The 18,021-nt window shown below is 42.4% G+C and overlaps 1 protein-coding gene across 2 annotated transcripts in view; it reads left to right on the forward strand.

Moving 5' to 3' along the window:
• Msh3 (mutS homolog 3) overlaps positions 1–18,021 on the forward strand; it is a 140,650-nt gene that overhangs the window by 1,586 nt on the left and 121,043 nt on the right. For both annotated transcript variants that reach the window (XM_038321228.2, XM_038321227.2), the window contains exons 2-8: positions 94–211; positions 4,489–4,709; positions 6,333–6,521; positions 8,333–8,449; positions 8,953–9,070; positions 11,874–12,019; positions 15,365–15,531. In XM_038321228.2, the coding sequence (XP_038177156.1) occupies positions 94–211; positions 4,489–4,709; positions 6,333–6,521; positions 8,333–8,449; positions 8,953–9,070; positions 11,874–12,019; positions 15,365–15,531 (1,076 nt within the window). The remainder of the gene's footprint in view (positions 1–93; positions 212–4,488; positions 4,710–6,332; positions 6,522–8,332; positions 8,450–8,952; positions 9,071–11,873; positions 12,020–15,364; positions 15,532–18,021) is intronic.

Genomic DNA, 18,021 nt, shown 5'->3' on the forward strand with positions numbered 1-18,021 from the left:
AGGCGGGGAACTTACTGTCCTTCTGTAGCAAGGTTTAAATGATTTAAACCTTAGGATGGCATTACCACACCATTTCCAACCTTCCTGCTATAGGTTACAAGAGGTGATAGCAGGAAGAGATCACTGGGGAGTGATGGGCCCGTTAAGAGGAAAGCAAAGAAAGTTCCAGAGAAGGAAGAAGAAAATACCTCAGTAACATCTGGCAACCCTGGTAAGTGCTAGGGAATGAGTCTTCTCAGCTGCTGGGGTTCGCAGCGAGCAGAGGAGGCCTTTGGGGCATTGAGCCTATCTCTGTTGTGCCTGAGCTGGTGTGGGGGGGGGGGCTAGGGCCACAGTGGAACTCACTTCTCTAATTTGACTATAGTTCTTCAAAATTTCTCTTTTGTTCACTTTTGCTGTAATTTTTAAAAGTGTGTGCACTTGTGTGTGTGTGTGTGTGTGTGTGTGTAGGTGCGGGGTGTGGAGTTGTGTGTGGTGGGGTGTGGTTTAAGTGTAGAGGCCTGCAGAGCCATGAGATGTGGAACCCTCCTGGAGTACCTGATGTGGTTGCTGGGACTTGAACTCAGGTACTCTGATGAAAGAGTATGTGTGCTTAACCACTGAACCATCTCTCCAGCCCCTTCTGCTGTCCTCTAAATCTTGGTTATAAAGATGAAACATGTGTTAGTGATTTATTTATTATGTGTGTGTGTGCCTGTGACGTGGGTACAGGAGGTCAGAGGACAATTTCCAGGAGCCATTTCTCTCCTCCCACTGTGAGTTATGGCACTGAACTCGGATTGTAAGGCTTGTTGGCGAGCAGCCTTACCCAGGGAGCCATTTCACAGTCCTCATTATCCACTTCCATAGACTTTAACGTTTCACTTCTAAAAGGCAGCACTGGCCAACAGAATGTCTCTGTTTCCCGTACGTCCGAGCCCTGGTCATGACCGCAATGTCATTTTGACTGCTCCACATTCCTCTTCTTATATCCTGGCAGTTCCATTACACAGAACTACCTTGTTCCTAGATTCTTCCATGTACAAGGTCATTTTTTTAATACCTGGGCTACAAAACAGAAGGAAAATCTTAACACTCACAAGAAACCTTTATGTACATTTGAGAAAAATGAGGTCAAATGTACATTGATGTAGTGGTATTTTATTTGTGGGCTTTTTGTTCGTTTGTTTGTTTTCGACAAAGGGTTTTCCTGGAAAACAGCCCTAGCTGTCCTGGACTCGCTCTGTAGAACCAGGCTGGCCTTGAGCTCACAGAGATCTGCCCTGCCTCTGCCTCCCAAGTGCTGGGATTGAGGCGTGCGCCACCACTGCTGCCTGGCTTGTCTTCTTGTGTTTAATAAATCAAGCTTGCCTGAGGATCAGAGTACAGAGCTAAACTACCAGATGCCAGGGAGTGGTGACACACATCTTTAATCCCAGAACTCAAGGCCACCCTGGGCTACTGAATCTGTTTAAAAAGAGAACTCACACAAAGGTGATCCCGGAGATGGAGACAGGAGTGATATAGCTGGGTGGAGAGAGGTGTTTAAGGCAGGAGGAGAGAAGAGCTCATTGCAGTCTGAGGTTTGGTGGAGAGCCTTTCAGTCTGCAGTCACACCAAGGACAGGATCACCGCTTTGTCTGAGCCTTGGTAGAGGTAAGAACTCTCCAGTGACTTGGCTGCTTTGCTTTTCTGATCTTCAGCTTGAAATATCCAATATCCAATATCTCAATATCTATCTCTAGGTTCTTATTATTCATGCTACACACTGGAAAAGATATCCCAAAGTATATTTTTAGAATAAGAGAAACCTCACTAAATCCAGTAAATTATATTTGGAAAAATCAGAATTTTAGAAGAAATTTCTAAAAGAAAGAGTGAGTTTTTCTTCCACATTTCCTAGTTGTGGAGGGGCTATAGCTCGGTTAGTAGAGTTTGTCTAGCATCTCTGGGGACCTAGCTTTGCATAAAGTGTGATGGCTCATACCTGTAATTCCAGCATTCGGGACAGAGAGTTCAGGGTCATCCTCAGCAACATAGTGGTTCAGACACAGCCTGGGCTACTTGAGGCCTTGCTTGCCTTGTCTCAAAACCACAAAACAAACAAGTCAACAGACATATATCTTAGTTACTGTTGGTATATTCAAATCATGTATTTGTTTCTGGAGGTGGTTGGTTTGATTATAGACTGCTGATTTTGTTTGTTTGTTTTGTATCACCCTTCCTGCCACCCCACCAGTTTTAAGATTTTTTTTTCTTACTCATTTTCTTATATTTTTAGGGTTTTAGCCTAGTTTTTAAGTCAATGAGTTAATTTTTGTCCTAGTTAGAACTCATTCTAAACTTCTTGGACTGATGAGTTTATTGTTCTCATAAAATTTAGAAAATGGTTTTGTCCAGTCCTTCTCAAATTGCTTCTGTGTGCTCCTCCTCCTTCTTAGAGTTTGTTAGAACACTTGCTGTTGACAGTCCCTCAAGTCACTGACACTTGTTTGTTTTCAGTCTTGCTTGTCCTTGTGCTTTGTTTTGGATAGGTTCTGTGGCTATATTTTCTATTAAGATGATCTTTTTTTTCCTATGCTGTCTACATTGCTGTATGTCTCGGGAATATTCAACTTCGGGTTTTATATAGGCCCTTTCTAGAAGTTCCATTTTGTTGTTGTTGTTTTTAAATTTTACATATACTTATGTGAAGTATATCTTACAAAAACTGTTTATTAACAGTTTTAATAGAGAAACTATTTAGCCTTTGCTCATATACTTGAAAGAGTCAATTACACAATTTTCTAGTTGTGAGATTCATGTAAGGCATGATAACCTGTACACTCCAAAAACTTTTATGTAAGTCTGAAAAGTTTTAAATTGTTACAGATGAGCAAAACCCAGCTGTTGACCTCTGCATTTTTTTGCTTTAATAAGGAAGGTAAAGAGAGATGACAAAGGGTGCAAACCCCAGTTCCCTTGTTCTTCGCAGCAGCTGCCAAGCCCCAGGGAATGACAAACCCCTTCTGTACCAATTGTTTGTTTATAAATAACAGATAGTGAATAACTGCTTGCAGTCATTGCTTATAATGGTGATAGGCTCTGGGGAGAGTCATGATCTTGTTGCAGGAACAAACACAAAGGAAGAAAGGAGACTCTTAAGATGGAGAATAAACACACAGGGCTTCATGGAAAAGGTAGCTTTGGGATGGGACCTGAAGAATGAATGCATTTTTGATGTGGCATGCAGAAGCTAGGGAGGCAAGAAAAACCAGCGGTCTGAGCTGGTAAGAGCGCCCAGCCAAGTGGCTCCTGACTTATGTCTGGAGGGGAAGGCTGGGTCTTCGTCTTGGCAACGCCAAGGTCTCAGCATCCATCAAGCTTTGGCACCTATCCATTTTCCTGGGATAGTTTACAGTCAGCAGCACAGCTTGTTCCTCCTTTCCGGAGAAATATCTATCTGTGCGAGTGGGAGAAAGGTCCTCAGAACTTGACGGGTGAGAAGAATCTAGGTTCACTTTGAGTCAGTCCTTTTTATCCCAGAACTTTCTGTTTCCAGACTCCATGGTGCCCCCGATTCCTGAATCTCGAGCATGTTGTGTCGGATAGAGTTGGTTTTGCTTTTCTAAGGACTGGGTGTGAATCTTGTGTGCTGAATTAGTGACTGCACATCATTTCCCTGTCCTGACTTCAGATATCCCAGTTGCAGCTGTCACCAACCCTGTCCTGTCTGTCATTACATCCCAAAAAAGTAGGAGCAAAGCTCTACTATTGTCCTGTGTAAGCGGAGACTGCTTGTTTCTTTCCTTGCCGCCCAGACCCAAATAATCACAAGAAGCTGTATTAATTACAACACTGTTTGGCCTATGACTCAGCATATTCCCAGCTATCTCTTACATCTTAAATTAACCCATTTCTATTAATTGTATATTGCCACAAGGCTGAGACTTTCCAGGCAAGCTTCTGGTATCTGTCTCTTTCAGCAGCTATATGGCTTCTCTTTGACTCCACCTCCCCTCCTGACTTTATTCTGCTAAGCCATCAGCTCAAACAGCTTTATTCATCAATCAATAAAAGCAACACATACACAGAAGGACATCCCACGTCAGTCCTGTTTTTTAAAATTATAATTGTGTCATTTATTTACTTATTGTTTATTATGTGTGTGTCTGTGCATGGATTACAAATGTTTGTGGAGGTCAGAGGACATGAAGAAGTTGGTCCTTTCCTACCTTCCAGTTTCAAGGGGTTGAACTTAGGTCCTCAGGCTTTGTGGCAAACACCATTCCTGCTGAGCTGTCTGGCCGGCCTCCTTTATCGTAGTTCTCAATGGATTTCATCAGTGAATGAAATTATAGGTATGTTTCCGTGTGTCATATTTACCTTGAGCAGTGGGGTTTTTTTTTTTTATATCACATTATAGTTAGGTTCATTGTTCCAATGGGGTATTGTTCTGAAAAATTCCAGATTATGAATTGATGTAATGAAATCAAAATACAATAGTATGTTTTCTTCTTATTTCCCAAGAGCCAAAGAAATGTCTGAGGCCCAGGATTGCTTTAAAGTCTCTGGAAAAGTTGAAAGAATTCTGCTGTGATTCTGCCCTCCCTCAAAACACAGTCCAGACAGAGCCTTTTCGAGAGAGATTTGCAGTTCTGCCAAAATGTACTGATTTTGAAGACATCACTCTTCAGCGTGCAAAGAGTGCAGTTTCTTCTGAGGATTTCAGATCCCAGGCTAATCTGAAAGTATGTAACTTTTGTGTAAGGGACAATCACTCACTCCTGTCCCGAAGTAGTTAGAGGTTCTTTGGGGTTATCAGGGAAATCAATGATTTCCACAGGTGGCCGATCATCTGTGTCAGCTGAGGAAGTGTTTCTTTCTTAGTTGCTTTTCTTTTCAATATTTAGAGTTTTAATATATATTTGGGAGAGGTTGCTTAGATTGTGTTAAAACAAGACAGAACTCCTGCAGATAGTCCTGCTGTACTGTGTAGGCTGGGGGTACTTTTCATTAATAGTTTCCATAATTTACATGGGAAATCCCCATGGGCAGCATGTAGGTGTGAGGTATTTTGGTTGGAAATTGGCAGATACAGAGTCAATTCAAAGGTAAGATAAACGAGTATCAGTTTTTCTGGAAGTCTATCTTATTCCATAAATGAATAAGGGAATAATTTTTTTCCTAGGAAATGTATTTCTGTGAATGTGAATTAATTTTTATATTATATAGCTTTCTTGGATTTATATAAAATCATGGAAACAAAAGGGAAAATGTCATAAAATTAAAAATAATTACATTCTCAGACCCGATACATACAGTATGCTACATTTCTCTTGCCATGAGTCTCCACCCCTTTTTTTGGAGGCAGTGTGTGGACTAAGGATTTTTCTTGTTGCTGAGATAAACTGAAAAAGCAGCTTAAGGAAAGAAGGTTTATTTTAGCTCAGGGTAGGCTGGTCTGATCCATCAGCAGGGAAGGCTTGTGGCAGGGCACGAGACCCAGGCCACAGTGTATCTGTACCCTCTGTAGTCAGGGCAGGAGACGCCTGGCCTCAGTGCATCTGTACCCTCTGTAGTCAGGGCAGGAGACCCTGGCCACAGTGCATCTGTACCCTCTGTAGTCAAGGTGCAGAGTGTGTACTGGTGTTCAGCTCACTTCCTTTTATGTAGCACACAGGATGGGGCTGCCCATATTCAAGGCTGGCCTTCCCCAATTAAAGGGTGTGGAGAACACCCTCATAGTCACACCCCGAGGTGTATTAACAAGGTGATTCTAAACTCTGACGAGTTGCCAAGATCACAACCATCTCTGCTTTACTATTGAGATGAAGTGAGTCTCTTTGGAAAGCTGCCCTCTTCACCTGCTGTAGATGTTCGCATGTTTTCTGAAAGTGCTCTAGATACATGCCCTCTGCTCTTTCCTGCCCACTGCTCCCCAGAATAAATAATAGATATTAATAGCTATATGAAACAAAATTAAAAAGCATATAGAACATTAAACTATTTAAACTTTCAAATACGTTTATTTATATAGTTTATTCTGGCTATTTACCTTTGTATTTAGTTAATTTTCAGAATTAGCTTACAAAGTAATTGTTTTTTTCCTTGTGATATCACATGTCATTATACTCCGTTCTCATTTGTACCCCTCCCCCACTTCTCCTGAGTTTTAAACTTTTATTTTGAAAAATAAATTCAAGCCTATAAGATAACTTGGCCTCAGTATGGCTTTAGAATATATAATAAGTCTTTAGAAACCTTCCATGTGGAGCCACCAACTGTTAGCTTTTTGTCAAACTTGCCTTTTCTCTGAGAACTCAGCAGTTCAGTTGGCGCTTCCTAAACTGTATACATTTTTTGTTTTCCAGAGCAGTCAGTCTGGACCATGTCCTGAAAATTTCCAGAAGGCTTCTGATTATAAACCTTTTAACAGGCGGTCCAAAAGTGTCTATACACCATTAGAACTGCAGTACATGGATGTGAAGCAGCAGCATAAAGATGCGGTGTTGTGTGTGGAGTGTGGGTACAAGTACAGATTCTTCGGGGAAGATGCAGAGGTGAGCTCTGTCTGTCCTCCCTCCCTCCCTCCCTCCCTCCCTCCCTCCCTCCCCCTCTCTCTCTCTCTCTCTCCCTCTGTCTCTCTTTTCTCACAGGGTCATGCTGCCCAGACTGGTTTAGAACTCTTGATCCTGCCCCTTGAGCCACTCCCCACCCCCAAGTTCTGGAATTACAAATGTTCACCACCAACCAGGTCTGCTTATAAATTTGTTTTCATAGTGGCTCACATCTTTATTATTATTATTATTATTATTATTTTTTTTTTTTTTTTGGTTTTTCGAGACAGGGTTTCTCTGCAGCTTTTTTAGAGCCTGGCCTGGAACTAGCTCTTGTAGACCAGGCTGGCCTCGAACTCACAGAGATCCGCCTGCCTCTGCCTCCCGAGTGCTGGGATTAAAGGCGTGCGCCACCACCGCCCTGGCTCACATCTTTAATCCCAGAATTTGGAGGCAGAGGCAGGCCTCTTAGTTTGAGGCCAACTTTATCTGTAAGAGAGTTCCAGGACAGCCAGGGCTACACAGAGAAACCCTGTCTTGAAAAACCAAAAAAATTTTTTTTTTTAAATTTTCTTAATTAAATTCTTAATCGATGGGAGAAGACTCAGCTTATTGTGGATGGTGCCATTCCTAAGCTGGTGGTCCTGGGTCTATAAGAACACAGGCTGAGTAAGCCATAAGGAGCAAGCCAGTCAGCAGCACCTCTCCACGGCCTCTGCACCAGCTCCCTCCTCTAGGTTCCTGCCCTGTCTGAGTTTCTGCCCTGACTTTGTTTAGTGATGGACTGTGATGTGGAAGTAAAAGGCAAATAAACCCTTCCTTCCTCAACTTGCCTGTGGTCATAGTGTTTCATCATAGCAATGGTAGCCCTGACTAAGACAAGGTCCCAGGATTTAACTTAGGTCACAAGGCTTAGAAGCAAGTGCTCTTTCCCACTGAGCTATTTTGCCGGTTATCTTTCTGGCTTTCTGAAAAAGAAGCTAGATTAGTAGTTACTCTTTAAGAAATACTGCCACTTTTTTCTATTAAGGGCTCACAGTTACAGAGGGTTAGTGTCCATGACCATCGTGGTAGGGAGTGTGGAAGCAGGCATGTATGCATGCATGCATACATGGTGCTGGGGCAGTCGCTAAGTGCTTACGTATTGAGACACAAGTACAGGGCAGGGAAAGAGAAGCAAACCGAGAATGGTGTGCCTTTTGAAACCTGAGATCCTACTCGCAGTGACACAGCACACCTCCTTAATCCTTCCATGTAAATGGACTCTGCCTTTTTTTTTTTTTTGGTTTTTCGAGACAGGGTTTCCCTGTAGTTTCTAGAGCCTGTCCTGGAACTAGCTCTTGTAGATTCTTCCTTTTAAATGCTCTGTAGTGTCTTCTACTTGTCGGTATTCATGTGTGCCATTTGTGTGACAATGTCTTATTCCATTGTTATTATTATTATTCTCAGACTCTTCCTGTAGGGAAGACTGAACATTTTAAGGTTTGGTAACATCAATGTGTGTCTAAGCACAATGAAGAAGAACTGTTGTGTTTTTGGAATTTAGAGATACAGATGTTGGCTCTGAAATCATTCCTATTGGAAGTGTCCAAAGTAGATAAAACCATAAGTTTTTATTTATTTATTTATTTATTTATTTATTGTACAGGGGATGTCCTTTCAACATTTTATTGATGATGTATGTGTTTAGAGAAGTATCAGATCCTATGTACATGTGTGCAGCTTGATGAACTTTTAATAAAGTAGACAAACCTGAGCCATTTGTAATAAATGAGTAGACATTTATTAACATTCTCTCTCCCTACACTTTTCAGATTGCTTCCCGGGAACTCAATATTTATTGCCACTTAGACCACAACTTTATGACAGCAAGCATACCCACCCACAGACTGTTCGTGCATGTCCGCCGACTTGTGGCCAAAGGATACAAGGTCAGCTTCAGCTTTGATTTGTGGAAAAGTTATCGGGACTTTTGTAGAGAGCAAAAGCATGCCCATAAGGTGGTAGAAAGGTTTTCACTGGCTGTAGAATTTGGAACTAGGAGAAAGTAAAATGTGTTGCAGTTATTAACATTGTATCTTGCTTTATATTCTGTTTTTACTTCCTGAGCCAGGGTCTAAGCTGTAAAGCCTATGATGGACTTGGACTCTCATAAACTCAGTCCTCCAGCCTCAGCCTCCCGAGTGCTGGGCTCGTAAGGAGTGCCCTGCCATGTGAGCCCCAGAGGGCCCTCTGCTGCCGTCACAGAGTGTTTCTTCACCCTTCATCCACTTGCCAGTTGCTTGGGTTTTTTTCTGCTTTGCATCTGGGGATCAAGGGTTGACCTGCTTATCTTCAGTGCTTCTGAATTAACTTCTTGACATTTTGAAGTGATTTTTCTCTTAGACAATGATTCATGGGACTTTACAGTAAGCATGTCTTATTTTTGTTGAAGGTTGGCGTTGTGAAGCAAACGGAAACTGCCGCACTAAAGGCCATCGGAGACAATAAAAGTTCTGTCTTCTCCCGGAAGTTGACTGCTCTTTATACGAAATCCACACTCATTGGAGAAGATATCCTTTTAGAACAGCTATTTTCATCGTTCTTATTGTAGGGGTTTTGTTTTAAAATGACAAGTTTACCTGAACAGTTTCTTCTTTTCCTGATGAGGATGTATTTGATGAGACGTCTGGCCACTGCCCATCTTGCCACTTCAGCTGTGATGGGTGTGTCACTGACGGGAGGGGACGTAGTGGCTGGGTACAGCGTGTGTCCATTGTCATAGTGTGAGCAGAATTCGTCATATTAATTCATCATTTTATTAATAGCAGGTATAAAATGAGCCTAATGAAACCTGCCAGGTTAATAGCCCTTTGAAAAGACATTTTCTCCTCGGACCATTTGTGGGGCAGTGTTAGCTATCTAGGGCCTTGCCAGTTCCTCAGAGTCTTGCTAAAGTGAGACCTGAAAATAGCTTACTAACTTCACGTGAAAAGAACTTCAAAGACAAAATTAAGATACAGTTAAATACGAGACAACCTTCATTGATTGTTGACGTCATAAGAATTATTGAAAATGGGTAGTTGGTTGAAATTTTCTCCTGCAGGTTTCAGTGCACACAACAATCACCCCAGTTTGTCATCACTCAGAAGTTCTTTATGTTACTTGAAGCAAAATAGCTTTAAAAGCATAGTAATAAAATTCCTAGTGTTTTGTTTTGGAGTCTCACTGTGCAGCACAGGCTGGCTTTGAATTCCTTCTTCAGCCTTCTGGCCCTGGCTTATTCTTACCTGGCCACCATACCTGACATGTCATTTTAACAAATGAAATAGTTATTCATAAGAAAGGAGCAGAGTACAATAAAATATTTAGATAGTAGGTCAAATTTCTATTTATTTTTTCTTTTCTTGGAAATAGATTTTTTTTCATATAATATGTCTGACTATAGTTTTCCCTCCTCCCCACACTTCCAAGCTTCTTCCCACCTCCTCTCCCATTTAAATCCACACCCTTTCTGTCTTTGTTAGGAAACAAGCAGGCATCTAAGGACTAATAATAAAATAACATACAAATGATAAAGCAAAATAAAAAATTAGAATAGGACAAAACCAGACACAAAAAAAGAGGCAAAGAAAAAGCACAAGAAATGAAGATACAGAAATAAACACTGTTTATACACAGGAATCACATAAACCCCAGCTGAAAGCTATGATCATACCCAAAGGATCTGAAAGACTGAAAAGCAAAAAGACAAAAACAAAACAAAAAACAAACAAACAAACAAAAAACCCCAAACCTGACTCAGCAATATGAGATGAAGAACTTCCGGAGATATGGTTGAGTTCATTTCGTGATTGCCATCTACTGCTGGGTATTCAGCCTGCCCTTGGGAGTGGTTGTTTCCCCAGAGACTCCCTTGGAGAAAACTAAATTTTCATCTGGAGATAGCTTTCAGGATAGAGAAGGAGGAGTGTGACCACTGCCCCTTTCAGCTTTAGGAAAATGTTTTATTTTATGTGTATGGGTGTTTTGTCTACATGTATACCTATGCACTGTATTCGTGCCCGGTGCCCCAGGAAGCCATTAGATACCCTGGGGTTAGAGTTGCTTTTGTTTGTGAGCCATCCTGTGGGTGCTGGGTTTGAACATGGGTCCTCTAGAGGAGCATCCACAGCTCTTTGACCACTGAGCCTCTCTCCAACCCTAGGTTAGGTCTCCTCATAGTAAAGGAATGTAGGGATTAGGAAGATTAAATGATGCGTGTGAAAGCAGCATTGCAGTTGTACTCTTGTTGATAAAACATTTATTTATCTTTATGTGTACCTCGTGTGTGTTCAGTGCCGGTGTGATCTAGAAGACGGCATCCTATTCCCTTGAGCTGGAATTATAGATGGTTGTGAGCGACTTTGTAGGTGTTTGGGATTGAGCCTGGGTCCTCTGGAAGTTCTTAAGCACCGAACCATCTTTCCAGGACCTGTACTATAGTTTCCTAGAAAGTTATTTCAGCTTGCTTAGCTTCTACGCAAACTCTGAGATGTATTTGTTCAAGTGAGAGCATCAGGAGGGAACGGTCACCACTGAGGAGGATGGCGGAGCATCAGTAGGAACGGTCACCACTGAGGAGGATGGCGGAGCATCATAGGAACGGTCACCACTGAGGAGGATGGCGGAGCATCATAGGAACGGTCACCACTGAGGAGGATGGCGGAGCATCATAGGAACGGTCACCACTGAGGAGGAGGGCAGAGTGTCAGGAGCTCTGTTCTAAGCTGATCAAGCTGCAAGAACCTGGTATTTTGCATTTTCCTGAGCTTGAATCTCTTATTTGGAGCCTTTCCCCCTTCTCTGCCTTGCTTCAGTTGCCAGTGAGGCTCTTTCCTCCTCATAACCAGGTCGGATGTCTCCAGGATGACTTTGTCCAGAATCAGCTTTTATTCTTGAGAATTTTGATTAATGTGTGTGCATATATACTCCTATATGTAAATATGTTTTTGTTTAATTAAAATGTCTTACAATTCTCTAGAATTTTCTAGAGAATTTATTTCTAGAGTTTTAGTCACTTTATAGATGAAAATTCATTTATGATACTTTAACGTGTTTGCTTTGCTTTGTGAATTCATTATATGATTGCTAAGGATGCAAGTCTCAGCAATATCTCAGCAAAGTGGGTTTGCGTGTGAATTCCCACCGGGTTGGAGACACACTGCTAGGTCCTTTGGAAGTGAGAAGATAATAGTTGCCTGTCCTTGTGCATCTTATAGTTCAGGGAAGAGATGACATTCAACTATGGTCATAATTGGAAGAATGCTGCATGAGAAAAACAAACCTTTATGAGTTAATAGGAATTAAGCATGTGATTTTCTTTAACATTATTACATGTGAATCCTCTAATCAGACTGGATGATTCTGTGAACATTGATGAGGTAACAACAGATACTTCTACCAACTATCTCCTCTGTGTCTATGAAGAGCTGGAAAGCACTAAGGACAAAAAGAAGGGGAACATTTCTATTGGTATTGTGGTAAGTCCTTTGAAGGTGAGGAATGAAGGATGGTGTTCGTGGCACCTCGTGAGCAGCCGTGAGCAGTGCACGATGAGGAGTCTGGTGGGGTGTGCTTCCAGGGAGTTTACTAGGACCATTTTCCTCACAGCATTACCCTCAAGTAACTAGTTAGGATTTTCTTTTCTGGTCACTTGGCACTCTGCCTGAAAGATCAGATAGTTTCAGACTAAATGCTGTTGTTAAGAATTGAAAATGGTGGCTGTGACAGGCACGCATGTGGACTGGGAGCTGGTAGCACAGTAGGATACTACGCCAAGCCGGGCCATGGCTAGCAGCTTTCTCTTTGGTGTGTAATCTAATGGGAGTGATTATGGAACCACCCTGATTAGATTTGAGGAAGGGAGACGTGGCCAATGCAAGCTATTATATTTTATATATAGCATAGTATAAATTAATACCAGAACTGTCTCCACTGTCTTCCAGATAAATATGATTCAGGAGCTATAGTTTTACTGATTGTGCCTTCTGCCAACTTAGGAGTAAATTTGCCTACTTAAGATCTACGTAGACTGCGCCCTCAGAAGTATCGATTCCTTGTCATCATTCTTTGCCTCTCCTAACGTCTACTACAGTCAGTGACCAGCGTTCACAGAGATTCCTAAAGTCTGACTGTCTTCAGTGCACCTTTCGTACATTATTCCTATCACAGCACTTGCTAACATGACATTTGCTTAGCCAGTAAGCCCCCATCTCAGGGAGTCAGCAGGACTGTGGGTGTTGGGGGGGGGGGGCTCGAATGAATCTTTTCCCTTGAGAGCACTTTTTATTTAGTCATAGACAGTCGGTCCCGTCTACAAATAGTAAGGGTATTTGCCTTTCAGCTTTAGCATATGTAGTGTGCTATTGTGTGTTTACCTGGAGCTCAGACTAAAGACAGAGTGGATAGCACAGGAGAGCACACTTGGAGCGTTTAGAATAGTATCCTGCCCCTGCCAAGCTCACCTGTGGGAGATGAGCAGGGATATGAAAGGATGGACAGGGGTCCTTGACTCTGAGTGGTTTTCGGTTCCTGTCCTTGACCTCAGCTGTTACTTTTCTCATCCTGAGCTCTAGGCCAAGGCTGCACTTTTGCCTTGGGCTCTGGAACCCTGCAGAGTTGCACAGGGCCACTTGGACCACGCTGCTCCAGTCACTCAGATGCAGTGTGGCCGCTCAGATGCAGTGGGGCCGAGTGGAGCTCATTTCCCCTTACCCAGCACTGTTCACCCTGCGTGTCTCTCACCATGACGAGCACCTACATTTTCCGGTCACCATCTGAGAGTCTCCTCTGGGTGCTAGTGGTTAGTCTGAAATTGAAGCCTCGCTGTTGAGAACCACTGCAAGCTTGCCTCGTGTCTTCATTTTAGGCCACACAGTTTTGTTCAGGCTGTGGATTTCTTAATGTTACACATTTCTCGGAGTAATACATGTGCAGGTATTGTTATTAGATTAGTTCTTTGATTAAAGCGACAGAGAATTTGACTGGCTCATAACTCTGTCATCTATTTATGTAAATGCTTCGTTTGTGGATCGGGACTTGAACTTAAATAGTAAACCTAATGTAACTAGTGCCACAGCTGTGTGCACCAGAGGATACTTCTGGGCTGGAAATGAGGACATTCTTTGGCTATAGATGTAGGATTTAAAGAAATTATGAAATATTCAAGTGGAAAAGATGAATAGAAACTTAAGAGTAAAGTGAGACAATCACCCAGGGGGAATAACTCTAACACTACCCAGAATCCTCCGTCCCAGGTGCCTTTCCTTCTATAGTAACTGTAACCCCGACTCTGGGGCAGACAGTAATGCCCTTCTCTTTCAGTTCCGGTTCTACCACTTTCAGCTTTATATGCAAAGTAAGCATGCTATAATAGTGTATTGAATCTTTTGTTTCCCATTTTGTGTGCAAAATAAAAAATGTTTTTGTGTTTATTTATTTGGTTTGCGTGGGGTCACATGTACCGTGGTGCATGCTTACAGACATTAGAGGACACTTTGGAGATCAGTTCTTTCTACCGTGTGAGGATCCCAGAGGTCACCAGGCTCGAGAGCAAGCACTTTTAGCTGCTGGGCCGTCTCGCTGACCTGAGTGTGACGTTTGTTACATGCTGTGGATCTTTGATTGCAGTGCTCTTTGTAGTTTTGTGTACTCATTCCTCTGTTGCTGGGCACATGGGGCTCTTGGTGGTCTTTGGCTCACAAAGAATACGTTTATGAGTATTTTTGTGTCTCTTAATACAATACCCAGGTTCGCATGAATGTATACCTGGGGAGGAATTGCTGTGTAAACACTGCAGACATGGTCTCCTTTTCTAGACAGAGCTTGGATCTAGTTAGAAGTGGCTGTCAGTTGACTGCGTCAACAGAATAAAGATTTGTCATACTTGTGACTTTTTGTTAGTGTATGCTGTCTGTAGTTATCTCTGAAGCATCAGTAATAGCAGAGAGAGTGCCGGCTGGGGGGTCGGACTGCTCAGGCTTGAATCCCAGTTCCATCGTTTTATTGCTCTGAGGCCTTGGTTAAGTAACTTCACCTCTTCTGCACCTCTTCCAAACCCTGACCCTTTCAGGTTTTCTTCTTGTTCGGACACTGGGCTGACAAGGGGTGGTTTTCAGCTGTCCTGGCTTTTTTTACTGAACGTTCCTTATGCCTGATTTTGTTGTGCAGCAATCAGACTGTTACATCTATGCCAGCAGGTGTGTTCACTGGTGCTTTGTTGTGGTGCCGTGCTCTCCTAGTGGGCCAGGCTGTCAGAGCTTTCACACGCTACTACTTGTCTGATTTGGTCCTTGTAACAACCCGATGAGGGAAGTTGATAATGTCTTTCCATGTCTAGAAGAGGAAGCTGATGCCCAAAGACTTGGTGACTTGTCATAGCACGCTGATAGGTACATCAGGTCCCAACCCGTGCTCAATGTGTCCTGAAATTCTCACTTAAGACATTGCATTATCTGTCTGTCTGTCTGTCTATCTGTCTATCTATGTTCACACTTGCATAGGTGCACATGGCAAATATGTGGAGGTCAGAGGACAACTTTGGGAGTATGTTCTCTCCTTCCACCACGGGAACCTTGTGGAGGTCAAACTCAGATTCTCTAGGCTTGGTGGCAGACTCTTTACCTGTTGAGCCATCTTCTCAGCCTGTTGTAGATACCTGTGAAGCTAACTTAGGTAAGAGTCTTAAAGGGCAGGCAGCTGTTCTCTTTAGAAACTGAGCACATATTGGTGAGAGCAGCAACCTTAGAACCATGCTTGTGATGTGTCGGTGTTTGTGATGGGACCTTGTCTGTGCTCTGTGCTATCGTGTTTGTCTTTGCTTCCAGGGAGTGCAGCCAGCCACAGGTGAGGTTGTGTTCGACTGCTTCCAGGACTCTGCTTCGAGGCTGGAGCTGGAGACTCGCATATCAAGTCTGCAGCCCGTGGAACTTCTGCTTCCCTCACACCTGTCGGAGCCGACGGAGATGCTCATCCACAGAGCCACCGCTGTCAGGTGAGTGGTGACCATTCTCAAGCCGGAGTTAATTCCCAAGGCAGCACGTGTTCTTATAGACATAGTAGTTATATCCCAATAATAGAGTTTTTAAAAGAAAAAAATTGTGTAGAACTATAGATGACAGTCATTTCAAAGGGATTTACCATATTATTTAGTTATATTATTTGATGATTTATGCGTGCATTCTAGAGGTAATTTTAAATATCTGTATAATTTCTGTGCTGCATGTATCTCTTCAGGGGGTGCCCTGTAGTTTATTTACTAGAACTCGTGTCACAGCACTCATTAAGAAGTAAGGTATGGGCACCATAGCAAGTGGAGGGGAAGACACGTGTGAGACTCCACGTGCCTCGCTGGGTTCTGAAGGCATGCAGGGTTAAGTACTCTACAGGAAGGTGTCTTTGACAGAGTATGACTGGCAAGGGCAGAAGTGTCGGCTGTACAGGAGTGAAGAGAGCTGTCTACGTGAAGGGGCGACTGTCAGGTTTACAACCAGTGGGCTGACAAGCCAGTGAGAAAGTCAAACTGACTTCATGTGACGACATGCTTGTCCTTGTCTTTGGAGTTCGGAGCGTTCATTTTCATTTACTTTTTTTCTTTGTGTCAAAGGAGCTTTCACAGATTGTTTTTCTGGTGATATTGCTAATATACATTCATTTAGAAGAATTAGGAGTTACAGAAAGAAAGATGAAGTAAGTACAGTTCCACAAATACAGAAATAACTGCGCTTTGGTGTATATATATACATATATATATATGTATATATATCACTTTTTTATTTATAAACTTGTGTTCCTGTAGCAAAATATTGTTTTGTACTTGATTTTTAACTTAAAAAGTTCCCCATCTATCTTCTTATGAGACATTGTAGACCACGGAATTACAGAATAGTGCAGTGAGGTGCCAGGAGTCCATCAGCCAGCGTCAGCGTGCCCTGCCTGACTCAGCAGCCTCACCCTCCTCTCTGCTTTGCTTATTTAGAAGCAGAGCTTAGCGAACATCTTTTGTCTGCTGATATTTTTGTAAGCACTTCACAATCAAGATGTCGTATGACATCCATTAACAAATGGTTGAGATTTGTCCATTTGCTTTTTGTTGTGTTTCCTGGTTTGAAGGCGTAAATCACAAACAATCCCACACCAGTTTGGAATTATGATTAATAGAATGGTTATTTATTTAAAGGGGAAAATCTTACAGATCACCGTCCCAGACAACAGCCCTCTGCACAATCAGGAAGGGAGCCTAGTTGCCAGAAGCGGAGCCGGAAGCCAGAGAGCGAGGAGGGAAGTGGCCGCATTTTTAAAAAGAGAGACCACACCCCAATGGGCTGGTATCTCAGCGGCTATTGGCTGAAGGAGCAGAAGGAGCTCCTGCAACACCTCCCCCTTTTGTTTAAGTAAGAGAATTCTAAACCTACTATAAAATCATATACAATAAGCACAAATATCCTATTCCAACTAGCTTAAGTCTTGTATAATAAATAACTTGGCCAAGTCATGAGAGGAAAGTAACTACATTTATATAGTCTTCAACCCCATCGAAGATCTGAGAAGGAAAATAATGTTACCTGAGTAATTAGGAAGTGCATTCAAACAACTTCTAAAGCATGCAACAAATCACAGAGACAACCAGCTACCTGGACAATCACCCAAAGTCACGTTTGCAGCGTTGAAGCAACCAACTTTGGCTAAGGCCTAACGTAACTGACATACCATTTTCAAAGGCAAGAAACTTTTCAAAACTATCTTACCCTGTCTTGGCAGGATATGACAGTCCTGTTTTATCCATTGATGGATACTCTGTATCTGTCAGTGGTTGAGGTATGGGCATTTCTTTGCCCAAATGCCAGTTCTGCCAAGAAGAAAGGCTCCACGTGGAGTGTCTTTGGTGCTCAACAATCTCTCGGGAATAGATCAGTGTTGCCAGGAGCAATTGTGTCTCACTATCAAATTATTTGTCTACCATGGAACTCTGAGTTAAATTAAAGGCCATTTTTACAGCTCTTTGAAGAGGTTGAAGATTATCTATCTATTCTGAGTATAATCTCTATGTATCTAACGAACCTGATTAGTCTAATTATAAATGACAAACATAGATGACTATTGATCTATATAGTTCTCAATACCTATCTAACTTAAAGACTAAGACAATAAACAACTGTGCAACAAATGAGGACAATGACTCCAAATATAAACAATGTACAAATATACAATGCAATATGGTAAATATATCAATACATAAACAATATATATAAGTATCTTAATCGGAGGTAGAAATGTACACTGCAATATGGATACAGTGATTACTGTTTGCACATGCTTGTGCATGAGGATCTTAGTTCAGCTCTTCAGCACCCATGAGGGAAGCTGTGTGGTGACAAATTCTGTAGTCCTAGTGCTGGCACAGGAGACAGGAAGATCCCAGGGCTCCGGATAGAGACCATTCATGTTGCTCTTGACCTCTGCCTTGTGCATGTACATGGGAGCC

The sequence above is a fragment of the Arvicola amphibius genome, chromosome 3, assembly GCF_903992535.2.
Source record: "Arvicola amphibius chromosome 3, mArvAmp1.2, whole genome shotgun sequence".
Lineage (NCBI taxonomy): Eukaryota > Metazoa > Chordata > Mammalia > Rodentia > Cricetidae > Arvicola > Arvicola amphibius.